This window comes from Erpetoichthys calabaricus, chromosome 3 (genome assembly GCF_900747795.2).
Source record: "Erpetoichthys calabaricus chromosome 3, fErpCal1.3, whole genome shotgun sequence".
Classification (NCBI taxonomy): Eukaryota; Metazoa; Chordata; class Cladistia; order Polypteriformes; family Polypteridae; genus Erpetoichthys; species Erpetoichthys calabaricus.
Window position 1 is genome coordinate 292,363,207 of NC_041396.2, and position 19,900 is coordinate 292,383,106.

General features: G+C 38.0%; 1 protein-coding gene across 2 annotated transcripts in view; it reads right to left on the reverse strand.

Annotated features, from left to right (window-relative positions):
* Positions 1 to 19,900, reverse strand: part of tfcp2 (transcription factor CP2) — a 90,277-nt gene that overhangs the window by 21,503 nt on the left and 48,874 nt on the right. For both annotated transcript variants that reach the window (XM_028798531.2, XM_028798530.2), the window contains exons 4-8: positions 18,616 to 18,721; positions 18,170 to 18,276; positions 15,196 to 15,348; positions 14,220 to 14,330; positions 13,853 to 13,941 (exon numbers count right to left, since the gene is read on the reverse strand). In XM_028798531.2, coding sequence (XP_028654364.1) covers positions 13,853 to 13,941; positions 14,220 to 14,330; positions 15,196 to 15,348; positions 18,170 to 18,276; positions 18,616 to 18,721 — 566 coding nt within the window. The remainder of the gene's footprint in view (positions 1 to 13,852; positions 13,942 to 14,219; positions 14,331 to 15,195; positions 15,349 to 18,169; positions 18,277 to 18,615; positions 18,722 to 19,900) is intronic.

A 19,900-nucleotide genomic window follows, 5' to 3' on the forward strand; every position in this document is an offset into this window, starting at 1 on the left:
TACACATGTGAAAAAGTACACCCCATGGAAATTGCTTTTTCAACGTATCTGAAAAGGCAAATAGTAAACTGTCATGCAAAGATGATATACCTGAATAAAAATACCAGGAAAATTAAGATTTTTAGTCACTTATTCAACAATAGTATTAACAGATATAATGGTCTATTGGGAGGAAAAAGCAAGTCCACCCTTGGATTCAGAAGTGGGTATTAGCCCCTTTAGCAGAAATTCATTCTTGTAGATGCTTTGCATAATGGCCCACCAGTCTCTGACATAGGCTGTGAAATGTCTGACCACTCCTAGATGCAAAATCCCTTCAATTGCAAGATGTTTATGGGGTTTCTTGCATATACTGCTCATTTCAAATCTCCCATAGCATTTTTATGTGATTCAAATCAGGGCTTTGACTAGGCCTGCCTATAACCCTCCATTTCCTCTTTTTAAAACAATGCTTGGTGGATTTGCTAGTCTGCTTTCATCATGCTAAAAAGTCAATTTCCGGTTCAACGTCAACTTTCGGATTGAACATCTCACATTCTTCTCAAGCACATTTTGATATGATGCAGAATTATTAGTTGACTCAGTGACTGCAAGCTGCCCAGGCCCTGAGGCACAAAGAACCCCAAACCATAACATTCCCAGCACCATTCTTCACGGCTGGTACGCTGCTCTTCTCCTGAAATCCTGTCTTTGATTTGCAACAGAAATGTTTACTGTTACCGTGGCCAAACAACTCTTTGATTCCTTTGTCCAGAGCACATTGTTCTAGGATGTCTGGTATTTTCCTGTATATTCAATGGCAAACTGTATTCTTGTTCCAACATTCTTTTTGGAGAGCAAAGGTGTTTCCCTTCTGATTGCAGATGCAGACACTTAGACACCAACTATTGCAAGAGTTACCTGCAGATCCAGTGGTAAAGTACGGAGATTTTGGAGATTTCTTTTCGTATTAAAGGTCAGCTCCTGGGCTAAATTTGCGATGTGCTGGTCAGTCCAGGACAAGTAAGCAATCATTTGTAATCTAAAGTTTGAAATCTACCTTACAGTGGAAAGATTTCTCTCTCACTCTATATGTCACAGGTGTTGAACTCCGGTCCTTGAGGGCTGCATGTTTTCATTCTAACCATCTTCATTAGTGAGCCGTTTTTACTGCTAATTAACTTATTTTGCTTTAGTTTTAATTAACTTGCCTCAGGCCCCTTAATTAGTAACCAAACAAGCCACCATATGACCAGCTCACCTGTGCCCATCACACAATATCTGAAAATAAAGAAAGGTGAAGGTCTCAGTAAGGGTGATCTCTCAGGTCACCAAAACATTTTGACGGTGTTCTTAGAAAAAACAGAAATAAAATCGACAAATTTGGAAATATCTGCTGTGGCAGAATGAGAGCAGCAACAAGTCATTGAATTAAATAATGGGCTTAATTAAGAGCAAGAATCAGCTTCTCATTAAGAAACTGTTTGGAGTGAAATTGGTTGGAGTTTGAAATCCCAGCTGGTCATCTGTTGGCTCGCTTCATGTCTCATTTCTGTTTGGCTGCCATTTAATGAAGAAACAAATCAATTCAGAGGACTGAATCCTTAACAACAGGGCTATTGAAATGAAGGGAAAAGGAGTTAATTAGCAGTTAAAACTGCTCACTGATTAGGAAAAGGGTTAGAATGAAAACCTGTAGCCACTGCGGCCCTCCAGGCCTGGAGTTCAACACCCTTGCTATATGTAGTTATGAGATGTCTGTCCATCTGGCGTCTATTCTCTTGCCTAGGCATACTGCTGCCGTTCACAAGAGGATTTGAATGTTCAATGTCTTAAGGCAACTGTCTGGCATAAGATAGTAAACATTTGGCGTATGCAATTGTGTCCAGGCATCATGTCGTCCAAAATAGGGCTGGAATGTCTGAAAAAGAAAGGCAAGAAGATGCACAAGGAAAGAGGAATGCAATGGCTAGAATGTCCAATGAGTAACGGCAACAAGACGTACAAAGAGAAAGGGACATAAGGCATATCTGGTGAACAGAAGACTGAAACAGATGGACTTACCATTGTACCATTAACCCTGTTTTAACAGATGGTTTCGCTATTCTAGTTTCTAATAATTTGGTGAGCATTTTAAATCCCATTCCAGACTCATAGGCATTCAAAACCTTCTTTCTGGGGGACAGAGAGATCTTTTGATTTTGATATAATGACACCACACATGTCAATAGCGAGGAGAACACCAGACCCTACATATCTGCAGTTTAAATAAAACCGGTTCTACTTGCCTACTCCTTAATGAAGTTCAAATCACTGGCACCTAATCTGATATACCTGATTCTAATTTTATGAATCTGAAGTGGTGATAAACATATTAGTGTGCTTACTTTATCCATCCATCCATCCATTTTCCAACCCGCTGAATCCGAACACAGGGTCACGGGGGTCCGCTGGAGCCAATCCCAGCCAACACAGGGCACAAGGCAGGGAACTAATCCTGGGCAGGGTGCCAACCCACCGCAGGACACACACAAACACACCCACACACCAAGCACACACTAGGGCCAAGTTAGAATCACCAATCCACCTAACCTGCATGTCTTTGGACTGTGGGAGGAAACCGGAGCGCCCGGAGGAAACCCACGCAGACACGGGGAGAACATGCAAACTCCATGCAGGGAGGACCCGGGAAGCGAACCCTGGTCTCCTAACTGCGAGGCAGCAGCGCTACCACTGCGCCACCATGCCGCCCGTGCTTACTTTATCCATGTGACAAATCTGCATTTTTATTCATTGAGATTATGAGAATAGATGCACCCTTTAATCAGCATCAATTTTATGAGTCATTTGTTTAGGTATATGATTTTCAGCTATAGACAGATAGATAGATAGATACTAGGCACTGTTTGCATGAAAATCTAATGTTTACCTGTTTAAATATGTTGAAAGAGTCAACCATTTCCAAGGGGGGTACTTATTTTTTTTTCACATGACTGTATTTTCTGAATTTTCATTGCGCATAAAATCTAGTTTAAATGTACTGTTAAAGGCATAGGCTATACAGAAAACTAACATTGCCATACTTAAAATAAAAATGAATGTTAATTCTGTAACAAAAAATAAATATGGTTCACTTGTTGAACCTTTTCATTCCTTTACTGCCACAGCCCCTTCTCTAGCTTATTCTCATTAATGTAACTTTTAAACATCAAAAATGGATCATTTCAGAGCATTGAAAAGGCATGTGGCTCTTAAACACTGACTTCTCCATTAAAGCCAGCATCACACTGCAAGGATTTTTCAACAAATTGCAGTTCTTTACTTCATTTACAGTCTTAATAAAATCATGGCAGGTTGCATACAGTGGCAATGCACACTTGTTACCATTAGTTGTGCAGTGAGATACCCATTGTAGCATGTTCCCTTAATTCCTACCAAACTAACATGATTTTCTTCAAGCGTGTCACAAGTTTTAAAGGTTGGCTTCTATTTTCCAATGAGTTTCAACCAGCAGTACAAAATCTAAAATGCCCATAACAGTGAAGAACTATGGTTGCTGCAAGGAAAGTCAGTTTTTTGGACAGTGCAAACAACAAAACAAGTATGGTCTAACAGTGTGTTTTTTTCTCATCACAAACAAACCCAGCCACAGGGGATGCACAAACCAGTGTGTTTCTTTGTGCTGGTCCCAAGCCCGGATAAATGGGGATGGTTACGTCAGGAAGGGCATCCAGTGTAAAATTTTGCCAAATCAATATGCGGACAACAATACAAATTTCCATACCGGATCGGTCAAGCCCCAGGTTAACAATGACCGCCACCAGTAATGTTAGCCAACAGGCTGCTGACGGAAATTGGGCTTCTGTTGGCCGAAGAAGACGGAGAAGAAGAGTGGAGAGACGTGTCCAGAGGCAGGAGGAAAGTAAAGAGAGTGGAACTGAAGGTAGGAACTTTGAATGTTGGCAGTATGACTGGTAAGGGGTGAGAGTTAGCAGATATGATGGACAGAAGGAAGGTTGATATACTGTACGTGCAAGAGACTAAATGGAAGGAGAGTAAGGCCAGGTGTATCTGAGGTGGATTCAAATTGTTCTATCATGGTGTGGATGGGAGGAGAAATGGAGTAGGAGATATTGTGAAGGAACAGTATGTCAAGAGTGTTCTGGAGGTGAAAATAGTGTCAGACAGAGTAATGATTATGAAGATGTAAATTGAAGGTGATGATGAATGTTGTTAGTGCATATGCACCACACGTTGGGTGTGCAATGGGTGGAAAGAAGATTTTTGGAGTGAGTTGGATGAAGTGATGAACAGTGTACCCAAGGGACAGAAAGTGGTGATTGGAGCGGATTTCAATGGATATGTAGGTGAAGGGAACAGAGGAGACGAGAAGGTGAAGGGTAGGTATGGTGTCAAGGAGAGGAATGAAGAAGGTCAGAGGATAGTGGATTTTGCCGAAAGGATGGATATGGCTGTGGTGAATACATATTTTAAGAAGAGGGAGGAACATAGGGTTACGTACAAGAGTGGAGGAAGATGCACACAGGTAGATTACATCCGATGCAGAAGAGTTGATCTGAAGGAGATTGAAGACTGCAAAGTGGTGGCAAGGGAAAGTGTAGTTAAGCAGCATAGGATGGTGGTCTATAGGATGACACTGGAGATCAAGAAGAGGAAGAGAGCGAGGGCAGAGCCAAGGATCAAATGGTGGAAGTTGAAAAAGGAAGACTGCAAGGTTGAGTTTAGGGAGGAGGTGAGACAGGCATTGGGTGGCAGTGAAGAGTTACCAGACAGCTGGGAAACTACAGCAGATGTAGTAAGGGTGACAGCAAGAAGGGTGCTTGGCGTGACATCTGTAAAGAGGAAGGAAGAAAATGAAACCTGGTGGTGGAATGAGGAAATACAGGAGAGTATACAGAGGAAGAGGATGGCAAAGAAGAAGTGGGACAATCAGAGAGATGCAAAAAGTAGACAAGAGTACAAGGAGATAAGGCGCAAGGTGAAGAGAGAGGTGGCGAAGGCTAAAGAAAAAGCGTATGATGAGTTATATGAGATGTCGGACACTAAAGAGGGAGAAAAGGACCTGTACCGATTGGCTAGACAGAGGAAGCGAGCTGGGAAAGACGTGCAGCTGGTTAGGGTGATAAAGGATAAAAATGGAAACGTACTCACAAGCGAGGAGAGTGTGTTGAGCAGATGGAAAGAGTACTTTGAGATGCTGATGAATGAAGAGAACGAGAGAGAGAGAGAAGAGGTTGGATGATGTGGAGATAGTGAATCAGGAAGTGCAACGGATTAGCAAGGACAGCTATGAAGAGGATGAAAAATGGAAAGGCAGTTGGTCCAGATGACATACCTATGGAAGCATGGAGGTATTTAGGAGAGATGGCAGTGGAGTTTTTAAACTGATTGTTTAATGGCATCTTGGAAAGTGAGAGGATGCCAGAGAAGTGGAGAAGAAGTGTACTGGTGCCAATATTTAAGAATAAGGGGGATGTGCAGGACTGCAGTAACTACAGGGGAATAAAATTGATGAGTAACAGCATGAAGTTATGGGAAAGAGTTGTGAAAGCCAGTTTAAGAAATGAGGTGATGATTAGTGAGCAGCAGTATGGTTTCATGCCAAGAAAGAGAACCACAGATGCAATGTTTACCCTGAGGATGTTGATGGAGAAGTATAGAGAAGGCCAGAAGGAGTTGCATTACGTCTTTGTGGACCTGGAGAAAGCATATGACAGGGTGCCTCGAGAGGAGCTGTGGTATTGTATGAGGAAGTCGGGAGTGGAAGAGAAGTACGTAAAAGTCATACAGGATATGTATGAGGGAAGTGCAACAGTGGTGAGGTCGGTTGTAGGAGTGATGGATGCATTCAAGTTGGAGGTGGGATTACATCAGGGATCGGCTCTGAGCCCTTTCTTATTTGAAATGGTGATGGACGAGACGAGATTAGACAGGAGTCCCCATGGACTATGATGTTTGCTGATGACATTGCGATCTGTAGCGATAGTAGGGAGCAGGTTGAGGAGACCCTGGAGAGGTGGAGATATGCTCTAGAGAGGAGAGGAATGAAGGTCAGCAGGAACAAGACAGAATACATGTGTGTAAATGAAAGGGAGGTCAGTGGAATGATGAGGATGCACAGAGTAGAGCTGGCAAAGGTGGATGAGTTTAAATACTTGGGATCAACAATACAGAGTAATGGGGATTGTAGAAGAGAGGTGAAAGAGAGAGTGCAGGCAGGGTGGAATGGGTGGAGAAGAGTGTCAGGAGTAATTTGTGACAGACGGGTATCAGCAAGAGTGAAAGGGAAGGTCTACAGGATGGTAGTGAGACCAGCTATGTTAAATGGGTTGGAGACGGTGGCACTGACCAGAAAGCAAGACAGAGCTGGTGGTAGCAGAGTTAAAGATGCTAAGATTTGCACTGGGTGTGACGAGGATGGATAGGATTAGAAATGAGAACATTAGAGGGTCAGCTCAAGCTGGACAGTTGGGAGACAAAGTCAGAGAGGCGAGATTGCGTTGGTTTGGACATGTACAGAGGAGAGATGCTGGGTATATTGGGAGAAGGATGCTAAGGATAGAGCTGCCAGGGAAGAGGAAAACAGGAAGGCCTAAGTGAAGGTTTATGGATGTGGTGTTAGAGGACATGCAGGTGATGGGTGTAACAGAGCAAGATGCAGAGGACATGAAAGATATGGAAGAAGATGATCTGCTGTTGCAACCCCTAACAGAAGCAGCCGAAAGAAGAAGAAGATGAAAGGAGAGAACGAGCTATAGTAAAGGTGGCAACTACCTGCTTGCTTTTAATGTTGCTGGTTTACTTTCATACAGTGCTCTTCCTCTTATTCTTTTATTTTCATGTTCACTGGATATCAACAATGAGCAGTACTTTTGAAGCACAATACAAGGTTTGGTGACATGAAGAAAAGTCATGATGAAAATGTATAATTCGTTAGCTCCTACCATTCCTAATTTGATACCTTCAAATGAAATAACTGCACTTGGTATAATATGATCTCTTGCTAGAAGTTGTCCTAAATCCTGCAATGTGATGCCAGCCCAGGAAACACAGAAATTTTTATAGATTCTTATACTTGCACATAAAAATAAACTTGAAATCAACAGTCTATATATAATTCTCTATAGCAATTTTTAACCCATAAGCTTTTAGGGGTGGTGCAGCACAATGACAGCATGGAAACGGCTTAAAATACACACGTTTACATGCGGGCGTGTGCACACACTCTCAGAGGTTCTCCTCTTTTTAATATTTAAAGCCGCGTTCCAATAGAGTGCACTTGCATAAGCAAGAACACCAGTATTTAATTTACATTAAATTACCTTTTAAATTATGTTTCATACACAAACTATATTTTATATATTACACACGCAAAGCATGTACACACACATTTACATACATAGAAGGAACACATTCCAGAGAAGGAACACATGTATTCCACACATATGTATGTTTTCCTCAAGGTATCCCGATTTTCTTCTGATATTCCAAAGACAAGACAAGTTAAGTTAAACTGAAATAGTTACTCTAAATCAGCCCATTATGATTTTGCATCTGTGTGTGTGCACATGTATTAGAGTGACCTGAAAAATACTGGCACTCTTCACACTTTCCAGGACTGTTAACTGTCATTGACTACGCCAGGATGGGCTTTAGTCCCTGTGACCTTGAACAGGATTAAGTGGGTCAGAAAATTAAAGGATATTTACATTAAACATGTATACATATAAAAAAACTAAAACTGGAGATTCTCTGATAAGATTCATTGCTATTTTAATTAAAGTATTAGAAAAATAGCAAACAGACATGTCTGATTAATAGTAATAGAAAAAAATAGCTACAAGGTATTAGCAATGAGGAAAGATTGAAACAAATGAATTCTGTTGGTTTAAACAATTGTGGTTAAAGAGACATGATAGTGCTTCCATTAATGAAGAGAATCAATATAATGAACTCCAGCCATTAAATAAGTTCTTGAACAAGAATGAAGCTGATCAAGAGGAAATTTCATATAATTTTTTCTTCACTCCAGGAACCACTAATATGTGGAATAAACTACCACTTAAAACTGTAGACAGTAGTACTTTGGAGACCTACAAAACTGGACTGGATGATACATAGCAGGAGTTAGGTGAATGGAGATTGACCATCTATGTTAGACTTGCCATTGGCCTATTCTCATGTTCTGATGTTCTAAATGAACAACAGGTGTCACCTGATAAGAGCTCAAGAAAGAGAACTGGCAAGAGTCTAATCTTTGCAAACAGAATTTTTTTCCTGCATGAAGAGGAAAAATATAAAATATCTGCGTAATAATACTGTTCAGATATCAAAATTTAAAATATTTGTAAGTGACAACTCTTAACACATACTTTTTCGTAATTACACTTTTCTGCCAATGGCTGGTACCTACATTTGTGCTACATTACATTTTACCTACATTCAGCAAGATTAGCTTTTGACAATGGCATTTTAGTCAATGTTTTTAATGTATAATATATTCTCAGTATAATTAAATTCTTACTGCATGTTTCCTCAGAATAGCTGACCATACAAACACCACCAACAAAAGACACAGACGCAAAAATGATATACAGTATATACATACACACATACATACTGTTCATTATGTTTTTTGTAATTGACAATGTAGCAAGAATACAACCTGTGGGTAGAAACTGTCCCTAAATTTACTGGTGCAAGTGTCAATGGTCCTGTACCGTTTACCAGAAAGTAGGAATGAGTAGGAATCAGCTGTGCATGGTGGCTGAGATCTTTAATTATCTTGTTTGCCTTTCTAAGGCAGTGAGTGTTGTATGTGTCATGAATGAAGGGCAACTCGGTGTCGGCCATATTCTAGGCCACCTTTATCACCCTGCAGAGCTTTACAATTTTGAGCAGAGCAGGTACTGGACCAGGATGTACTGAGTGGGGATAGACTCTGGTGAGCATTTACAGAAGTTTGTGAGAAGAGATGAGTGACTACTGCATGATTTCATCCTGATTTTTTTTCAGTTTCAAGACTCTATGTCACAAAAGTATCTGGAAACCATCTAATTTGGCCAACAATCAGAGTGAAATTCATAGTTAGTATAACCTTGTTCAGTCACTAGGCTAAGTTCAGCTCACAATGTCCATCATATTCTTTCCTTTTCAAACAACCAGACACTCTAGCTTTCCTTTTCTTGTGCACACAACAACTCACTCCTGAAACTGGCTGCTCACTACAATAAAATCAAACCAATTTGATTTCGTTGCAGTGATTCGCAGAGCACTGGGGGTGTCATACTAAAGGTCACAGGTATGCATCGCGACTTTCCACAAGTTACTTTGGTTTTCTAGATTATGTAAATGATGGCTATACCTGAACATCACTGGAAACGTCATGCAGTGTGTTATGCACCAATCTTCCAAGTTTTGCTAGAGGAAAACACTATTAATTATATTTCATTGATGATCTCATTCCAAAAAGGGAAAGTCAGATTCCATTATTGTAGTGCACCAAGTCCATGAGAACAGTACATCATCTGCAATCAACACTACCTAGAGCATTTGGAAAATGCATACAACTATATAATATAACGTGCAACTTAGGTGCTTAGGTTCTAATTAGAGAGCTGGCTGTTCGTCTCTCATCTCACTTCAGTTTATGACAGCACGATTCTGAAAGACACAATATAACTGAACTCCAGCCAGATTAAACTATCTTTAGACAACATGATACAAAATTATGGACTACTTTACTTTGGCTTCCTTAGGCAATTTATATAAAATATTTTGCTACTCTGTAGTCCACCTTACAAATTATCAGCTGTTCAGCCCTAGTTAATTTTGATACTTGTTAAATGACCGTATGTGTATTACATAGAAATGTTTGTGTCTATACTTAAATGCAATACAGGTGAGAAGACTGCAGCAAGACAAGCATCTCAATGCAACCTTTATTGTGCAAGTCATTCAGTCACATCAATTAACAAAAAAAGAAAACAGCAGTAATTAAACCTTCATTAATAAAACATCTAAATACAGCAAGAGAGAAATATGTCATTAATGCAAAACTACAGTAATTAGGAAAGGATTTATTGAAAAGTATTTTAGACAAATGCAGGTATTCATTTGTGTAATCATTTGGTTGCAAAGATGGCACTTCCACCAAAATTCACTTATTATGTGCTGCTATCTGGGTTGCAAGAACTTTCTAAAGCAAATTTAAAAATGCTAGTTTTAACAAACTATGTGAATATCTAGCATCTTCTAAGAGTGAAACTAGTTTTAAAAGGCAATTTGTAATTAATGCCTTCCAATGGAACCAAGTTTACTCGTTGCCTATTTTAATGCCATCTAAACAAATTATTCTCAAAAGTATGTAGAAATGCTCTTGGTTTTTACCACAAGTTTATACTCTGTTTTGATCCACCTCTAACGTGCTACAGTATAAAAACTGATTGAAAATTTTCAGAGTTGCTATGCAAAAAGAAATGATATAGTAGGAATTGTTAAAACAAATTCTAGTTAAATGAGAAAATTACTATCAGAAATTTATTACCCCAGAAAACAGATGTTCATTCTATTTGACTTACAAGGTCAAGGTACAGTATAAATTGATTTTCTTTATTTGGAGCTCAAATGTGTAAGTAAATTGTTCAGGGTCACAATATCAGTCATAACAGAACCAAGTATTTATATGTTTCCATAGCTTATACAAGTACAAGTGCACCTAGGTTTGCTCTCATTAACAAATTGATTAAAGTCATATGAAAAAGTTTGGGAACCCTTCTTAATTCTTTGGATTTTTGCTCATCACTGGCTGAGCTTTCAAAGTAGCAACTTCCTTTGAATATATGACATGCCTTATGGATACTGTAGTACATCAGCAGTGACATTAAGTTTATTGGATTAACAGAAAACATGCAATATGCATCATAACAAAATTAGACAGGTGCATAAATTTGGGCACCCCAACAGAGATATTACATCAATACTTAGTTGAGCCTCTAGTTGCCAATATAACAGCCTATAGACGCCTCCTATAGCCTTTGATGAGTGTCTGGATTCTGGATGGAGGTATTTTTGACCATTCCTCCACACAAAATCTCTCCAGTTCAGTTAAATTTGATGGCTGCCGAGCACGGACAGCCTGCTTCAAATCATCCCATAGATTTTCGATGATATTCAAGTCAGGGGACTATGATGGCCATTCCAGAACATTGTACTTTTCCCTCTGCATGAATGCCTTTGTAGATTTTGAACTGTGTTTTGGGTCATTGTGTTGTTGGAATATCCAACCCCTGCGTAACTTCAACTTTGTGACTGATGCTTGAACATTATCCTGAAGAATTTGTTGATACTGGGTTGAATTCATCTGACCCTCGACTTTAACAAGGGCCCCAGTCCCTGAACTAGCTACACAGACCCACAGCATGATGGAACCTCCATAAATTTGACAGTAGGTAGCAGGTGTTTTTCTTGGAACGCGGTGTTCTTCTTCCGCCATGCAAAGTGCTTTTTGTTATGACCAAATTACTCAATTTGTGTCTCATCAGTCCAAAGCACTTTGTCCCAAAATGAATCTGGCTTCTCTACATGAGCATTTGCATACAACAAGCGACTCCATTTGTGGCGTGAGTGCAGAAAGGGCTTCTTTCTCATCACACTGCCATACAGATGTTCTTTGTGCAAATTGCGCTGAATTGTAGAACGATGTACAGATACACCATCTGCAGCAAGATGTTCTTGCAGGTCTTTGGAGATGATCTGTGGGTTATCTGTAACCATTCTCACAATCCTGTGCATATGCTGCTCCTGTATATTTCTTGGCCTGCTAGACCTGAGTTTAACAGCAACTGTGCCTGTGGCCTTCCATTTCCTGATTACATTCCTTACAGTTGAAACTGACAGAGTAAACCTCTGAGATAGCTTTTCGTAGCCTTCCCCTAAACCATGATGCTGAACAATCTTTGTTTTCAGATCTTTTGAGAGTTGCTTTGAGGATTACATGCTGTCACTCTTCAAAGGACAACTTGCAATTGACCACCTTAAATACCTTTATATCTCATGATTGGACACACCTGTCTATGAAGTTCAAGGCTTAATGAGCTAATCCAACTAGTCTGGTGTTGCAAGTAATCAGCATTGACCTTTGAGTATTGAGCATTCAAATCAGCAACATTACAAGGGGACCCAAATTTTTGCACAGCCAGTTTTTCACAATTGATTTAATTTCATAAAACTAAATACTGCTTCACTAAAAATCTTTGTTCGGAAAACACCCCAGTACTCAGATGATCCTAGGAAATGAAAGACATACCACTGTTACCTTTTTGTTGAAAGTAAATTATTATACAGGCTGAGAGGGGTTCCCAAACTTTTTCATATGACTGCATATATATACATATATAAATAAATAGATATATAAATATATACATATAAATAAATATAAATATATATATATATATATATATATATATATATATATATATATATATATATATATATATATATATATACACATATATATATATATCTACTCTATATATAGAAGATCCTAAGCCTAAAAGTGCAACGATTTTGTGCAAGGATTTTATGTGACTTTTTATTTCACTTTTTTGTCATGCTTTAAAATCGGCTTATTTTAAAACCTACATATATATGTTTAGTATCATTCTTTTCAGAATTTATCGAACTTTACTGTGATGTTGTTAGATTTTCAGATTCTTATTCCGTTTTTAAATTATAAACTAAAAAATATCAAGAACTCACGTTCCGCGAGACGAGAATTTGTGCCAAGAGATTTAACCATGCCCGGTGCCAGAAATAAAAGACAAAGAGAAGATGACAAAGACAGCTGCTGTACAGGCTTTTAAATGTTCGAAGCGCCGTGCAAGATGCAGATCACGCGGCACGGCAGCAAGCCAGCAACTGATCGAGCAAAGAGGAGGTAAAAAAAAAACCAAAACAATTTGTTTCCTATTGTGTCACTGTTTAAGAGGGGGTTTCAGAAGAGTAACCGCATCTCCTTGGGATGTGTTCAGCCCCCCCTCTTCACAACATGAGCAGCAGAGACGTGAAGTGACTGGTGCGTAGGCCAGGCCACGGGGGTTGGTGAGCAAAACTAGCAGGGGGTAACCCCCAGGTATATATATATATTTTTTTTTTCAGAGAGGCTCTAAGAGGAAAAAGGACATGACTGAAATTGCAATTAATTAGTTTATGTCTTTTCCATTACTTTTCATTGCAGAGGTTGGATGCTAAAAAAAAAAAAAAAAAAAAAAAAATCTTCCTGATGCATCCGTAATATGATGTTGGCATATTCCTCAACATTCTGCACTCTTGACAATAGGACATCAACAGCCACTATGTTATTTGATATCCCTCTTTTTTATTCAAAGACATCCCAAGGTTATTCACAAGCACAGAATTATTGTACATTTGGTACATATTTAAAAACTTTATTAATTTTACTGCGGTATGTACTGCAAGTAAATAAAGAAAAACAAAAATTCTGCTGAATAACTTAATTTGGCCAGGATCTTATTAGGTAAACTTTAAAAATATGCATAAATAGAAGGCAGCACATTTTTTGGTATCCTTGTTCTTGCCTTACAATGAAAAAGACAGTGAATTTTCCATTCAAAAAGGTCAACTCTGCTGGAACAAAATCATTCTCAAAATGTTACCCAAAATTGTTGCCTGTTGTTCATTTTATAGTTCTCTGCAACAACTGACAAAGCAAACTTTAATACTGGAAACATGTGGTATTGCCACATGCAACTATGGACAAATGACATCAATGTTTCTGGAAATGATTAATAAACAAGATAATGAGGAAAGAAGGAAAAAATAGAATGCATACCCTTCTCCAACTGTGAAACTACTATGAGAGCTGTTGAACCCTGGAGAAGGTGTATTGTTAACATAAGAGATCTCAGGCCAAGGGGAGCACTGCAAATAGGAAAAAAAAATGACATGAACAGACATTCATTCACTACAGATGCATTAAAAGCACTAAAAGACCTACAAACGAACCACCCCAGTCATAGAACTATGCTCTCCTACACATAATGTAAAGTTTGTGGAGTAGTCTCACATTGCATATTTTTACCCTCTCTTTTCAGCCCAAGCCAAAAGTAGATAAGTGGGAATCCTTTGTTTTTGAAGAAGGTCTTGTTGCTTCTCTAGTCAAAAAATTAATCATGAAAACTGCTCATCCTTCACCCCACCTCTGTCAAGATGGTTGTCTCATAAGAAGGCTGGTACTTCTCCTTTTCCTGAGGCGTTCTCTTCTCCATTTTCTCACGGTCAGTTTTCTGTTTTCTGTCTGCACCTTTGGGCTGCAGAGAATTAACATAAAAAACAAATAAACAGAAGGCTTTGGGGGTGGGGTGAGAGAAAAGAAGAAAAAAAAATTTCTGAGCAAAGGTATTACAGTTTTGTATTACAAGTTATAAACCTAGCAATTTAAATCAAATTAATTTAGTTTGACCTAAACAATATAGTAGTTTTACTGTGGAAGATGCAGATGAGTTTAAAGTTAAGAGAAGTAATTGAAGATGTGAGTTCCAAAATCTGCTAATTACACCTTTTGGTAAAATTTAGTGAACACGTGATTGTGACTTTTCATGCAGTTGGTCATGTGCCGAAAATATGTTTGAGCTTCAAAACCTGCTAATTGCAACAGTGTAGCGCTATAGTTTTAGGGATTTAGTTTCAAAATCAGCTTACGGACCCAGATCTTCCTATTTATCTCCAAAATTTATCTTTTGTACTTAGCTGATTTTGGAACTGAGCTCTTCAATTGTTCGGGTAAAAAGGAAATGGTTTGGGATTGTGATGTGAAAAATAAATGGGTTATAAGATCAATAAAGATGCTGAGAATGACCCCAAGTTTGACATAATAAAAGAAAAATGGATTTCACTTTTATGGTTACCAAGAACAAAAGATTCTTGGGAGGGATGGGAGGTGGGAGGGAAGGAATTTTATGGGCAATCAGCCAATCTGCATAAACCCACACTATATGGGATATGTGTAGTATACACATAACTTGCAAATCTGGATACACTCAAGACAATTATTAGAAAGCCTGTATGGGACGAAAGGCCTCCTCTCAAATAAAAGTCACATGCTACCAATATATTTTAGCCATGAACACCTAGCAATAATAAGCAAGTCCATATAAGCAACCCAGAGACTCTAACCTTGAACACTTTGATCTGGCAGCTTGCTGAGTGCAGGTGTTCTGTATACTCTCCATTTTCATTTTCTTTGAAGGTGTCAATCTGGATGCGAAATGGAACACCCTTTTCACCGCCATGCTTCCTCATGGTGAATTCTGTGCTGATGCAGTGAACCTATTTAGACATGAAGGAGGTAAATGGATTTTGGTTACTGATCTCAATTAACTGTTAGCAGGTATAAAATGATATGTTAGGAGAATAGCAAATCCTTTCTTTTTGAGAAATTTTGCATTCTTGTATAAACTAGGAAAACAGGAGCAAAGGGAAGACCAAAGATGACGAGGAAAGTCTGTCTTCAAAACATTTTAGTCTTGAGAAGAGAAAGCTATGAGAGACCTAATCCAGCTCATCATCATTCTCCAAGGCATTAATAAAGTTCATTAAACAGAATCATTTGAGTTAAAAAGTGATTCACATACTAAAAGGCACTGATGAAATTTAAGACTAGAGCCAGGAAGCACTTTTTTTTTATCAATGGGCTGAGGAAATCTGGAATAAACTGCCAAGTCATTTTGCTGAAACAGAACCATGAACAACTTTTAAAAAGTATCTGGAAGAGAGCTGGGGCAACTTAACCATTTGTTAATCAAACACCCTTTATTAACTGAATTGCTATCTCCTGTGTGTTCAACATCATATGCTCAATAGATTCTTTTTAACATTCCTCTTTGTAAGTATTTTGATAACAGAGGTTAGAATACATTAAGGTAACTACTGATATTTGATAATGGAAGAGTTTGTATAAATTAAAGATAAAAACATCACTAACATTGACTAATTTGCAAAAATGGAAATGTAGAAAAATGTAATTATTGGGCCATTAAATCTACATAAGGCTTGGGACTGATCCATTGCACCTCAGCAAAAATTGCATTAGAAATACCAAAAACAAAAGCTAACATGGTTAAAAGCACACTGTCCAAAACTGTGAAAGTAATTTAAGAGACAACTGCTGTGGTGGATGGGGGGAAAAAAAACCAGAACATTGGTCTGTTTGGAAGAGATGGTCTACTTAATGGAAGAGAGGAGCATAAAAAGTATCTTTCATAAAGTGGCTACACTATTTCAGAGCAAATTCTAGGAAATGCAATTACAGTTATTACATTGATGTGGTTTTCTGTAAACTTATCGCCATTGACATCAATTTAGTTTAGTATTATATAGCAGGGAGTCAAAATACAACAGTGGTTAATGTTGGTCCTTCACAGATCCATGAACCATGGTTGTCTTTCCAAGTCTGGGCACAGTTTCTTTACATTTTCCATGACCTAAAGATGAGTTTTTAGATTAGGTTAATTAGAGACAGTAGCACAGACATCGCACAGTACAACAATTAACTGGTGTTCCATTATGCATAGGTTTTTACATGGCTCCCCATGCTATCACCATAGCCTCTGGTTCCAGTTAGTTGTGTAAGCAGCACATTGGAAAACTGATGAATAGACAATTTAAATAATGGGGGTCAAACTCAAGACCAGTAAGCTGTATATGGTCACATTTAAGCAGAATGCTTCATTAATATTCAAAACATGTTACGTGTGGCCAATGATGGTCCGTTAGTGTTCCTTTTTACCATACGTTTCACATATAGGTTGTTCTCATATATAGTTTAATCCCATTAAATTTACACCTAGCATTAAAGTGCATTTCCAGTGTCCACATGTGTTTATCTTTACAGTATAGCAAACTTTAATTACTAACTTGTAGTTAGAATGGAAACTGGCTATTCACATAGAACCAACAAGAAAAAGTGAAAAGATGGTGTCATGCCACAATGCCATAAAAACCTTTAGTGTTTTAGTATGATGCTACGCATATGACAGTCTCGTGAAGAATATGGTAAAACAGCTAAACAAACCACTGTGCAATCATTTTAGAGCTGCACTAATATCAGGGTTGGCCACCTTTCCATAGTTTAGCTGACTGCTGTTACTGCCCGACACAATTCTTTTATGTTTTCCTCTGTCTTATCTGACGTATGTAGATACAAAACACATTTGGATTTCCACTCATGTTAAATGTGCTTGCTCCGTTTTTTTCCATGGGGTCAAGTGCCATCCAAATGTGATACACATTATTAAGCAGGTATAAATGGATGCACATTGCTTTACCTACAAATTCTCGCCTTTGTCCAAACTGAAGTTTTTCCTTGAGTTTATGTGCTAATGTATTTTTTTTCACTCAATGCTGATTTGAACACTCTTGCTGCTGGTAGCTTTCCTAACCTGCTGCAATGTCCAAGAAAAGTTAATAAAGAGCAAAAAAAAAAAAAAGTTTAAAAAGACAGACATGAGGCAGAATATACAACTGTCATGAGCAGAAACAAAACCTGCGTCTTGTTTGCACAGAAAATGTAGTGGTAGTCATTTGTTGATATACTTCCAACACAGCCCAGAATATAAAGTGTTCTGGCCCTCAATAAAACTGATCGACAGATTCGTCAGATCTAAACGGATAGTAATTTGCAATTATTATATACAAGTATTTATGGTAATAAAAAGAAATAACTGTTATTTAAGTCTTTTATCTCTCCTGAGGAGCCTAGTACATGGCATCATGTTTCAGTGCATTATGTCAGGCACTGGGTAAATACCAGGTACCCAGTGCATTACTAGTATGCAGTTCAAACAGCAATTTCTCTTTCACTATCCAAATAATTGTGGAAAATACTGCAAAACACAAAACACCTTTGCATACTATTAAAAAATATAATAGTAAAAGATGAAAACAGCTTTAAATGGCATTCTACCTGCGTATGCAATGGGAACAAAATTATTCATTTAGAAGCATACTCCCTGCAAAGCAGTTTATTCATAGACGAATGTTAGGGAAATAAACCTTTAACAGAACACGACTTTTGCAAAGTTGAGCTTGGAAGTTACAGACTGACACAGAGGGATAACACAACAATTAAAAATGTCTGGCAGCAACTGACCTGTATGAAAACTGATGTCCGTTTTGAAGGGTCCCACAGAAACTCCACAGTATTCAACTGTGTTGGATTGGCACGGGGGTCAATCATTCCTACAGACATTGGAATATCTTAAAAAGAAAAGCAGAATTGAGTACAATTTTAAACATCTAATTTGGAGGCACAAATAAAATAGTAGAAACCCTTCATTTGTATAGATCAGCAGTAGGAGGTCAGGACAATACTTTGCATTACCACATGGTGGTTTTGCTTTACTATGACACAACTATTTCTTCAAAGCTAAATTACTTTTATGACCTTCATCAAAACAAATTCCTCCCCACTGATGTTACAAAGTAAAAGTTAATCTATAATTTCAAATAACATTACCTATACTATAGCAATCTTATTATAATGCACTTAGATTCAAATTAAAGTCTTATTTTACATGGCAAATAAATCAATACTACCTAGGTCAAGGATACGGTCTCCGGGTCGGTTCCACTTCCAACCCTCAAGTTGCTGGTGTTCTGTGTACTGTAAACGCCGATCATGAAACACCACTCGAATAATACTCTAGAAGGAACATGAAAGATCAGTAAGGTCACAATGCTCAAATGAAGGGATAATCATAAAATGATGTTAACACAGTGCATCAGAGAAGGCAGCTCTGTGGCAAAAGTAGGAAAAATAAGAAAAAGGTAGTTTGGGGGAGTCATAGAATCATACACTTGGTAAAATTCTGATTTCCTTTAAACAAAAAAAAATAATGTTGCATGTTGATTAGCAAATGAAAACAAGAATTTCATTGTACTATGCACACATGGAAATAAAGATCCTATAAACTTACATGAATAACAAAAATATTTGGTATTTTCTTCAAAATATGCTTATATGAGGTGCACATATTACTTTACATAGACGAAAGCAAATTAAAAGAATTAAGTACAGCTTATTTTAATATGGTACTGTAAATCATGTAACTAGCAAGTGATGAAACGGATTAGTGAGTAAAAAAACAGCTAGGAGAGCAGAAAATGAAATGCAATAAAAGGAAAAATTACATAAATATAAAACAGATGCTCAGAGGCAGATGTGAAGTAGTAAAGGGAAAAACAAACACAAAACACTATAGATGCCATAAAATGAATTTCTCATGCATTTTGCCTTCGGCTTAATTTCCTGTAAAACTGTACTTTACAAAAATACAATCTGCTGGGAATTTTTACAGAAGACATCCCATAATATTTAGGTCTGAAACTCCAATGCTAGCAAAAAAGAAATAGTTCTGCCTTCATTCCTTCTAAGGTGCCTCATAAGTCAAGCTGCTCAAGTCCTTCCCTAGATATATGGAAGTACAGCACTGCTAAAGATAGCCTTTCCAGTGCTTTTACATCATCTGCCTATACCTGGAAACACAACCATCTTACCATATTTAAAGCATGCAAAAAAAATTAAGATACTGACAATGTTATATGACATTCAGCATCAGCATATTCAACAAGTAACACATGTTAGCATAGCTAAAGGAACTATAAGACATCAGTGTTTTGAATTCTATTACATTTTGGAACAACCAGGCACTGCTTGGTCACCTTAGAACCATATGAAAAAACACATCAGAACTCTTCACTATAAAAGCACCTATCACGCTCAGACATCTTACATTAGAAATTTTGCTGCAAGCTACCAGTCAGCTAATCATGCAAATAATACTCATTTAATAAGAAGGCATATACACTGTCAGTACAGGAT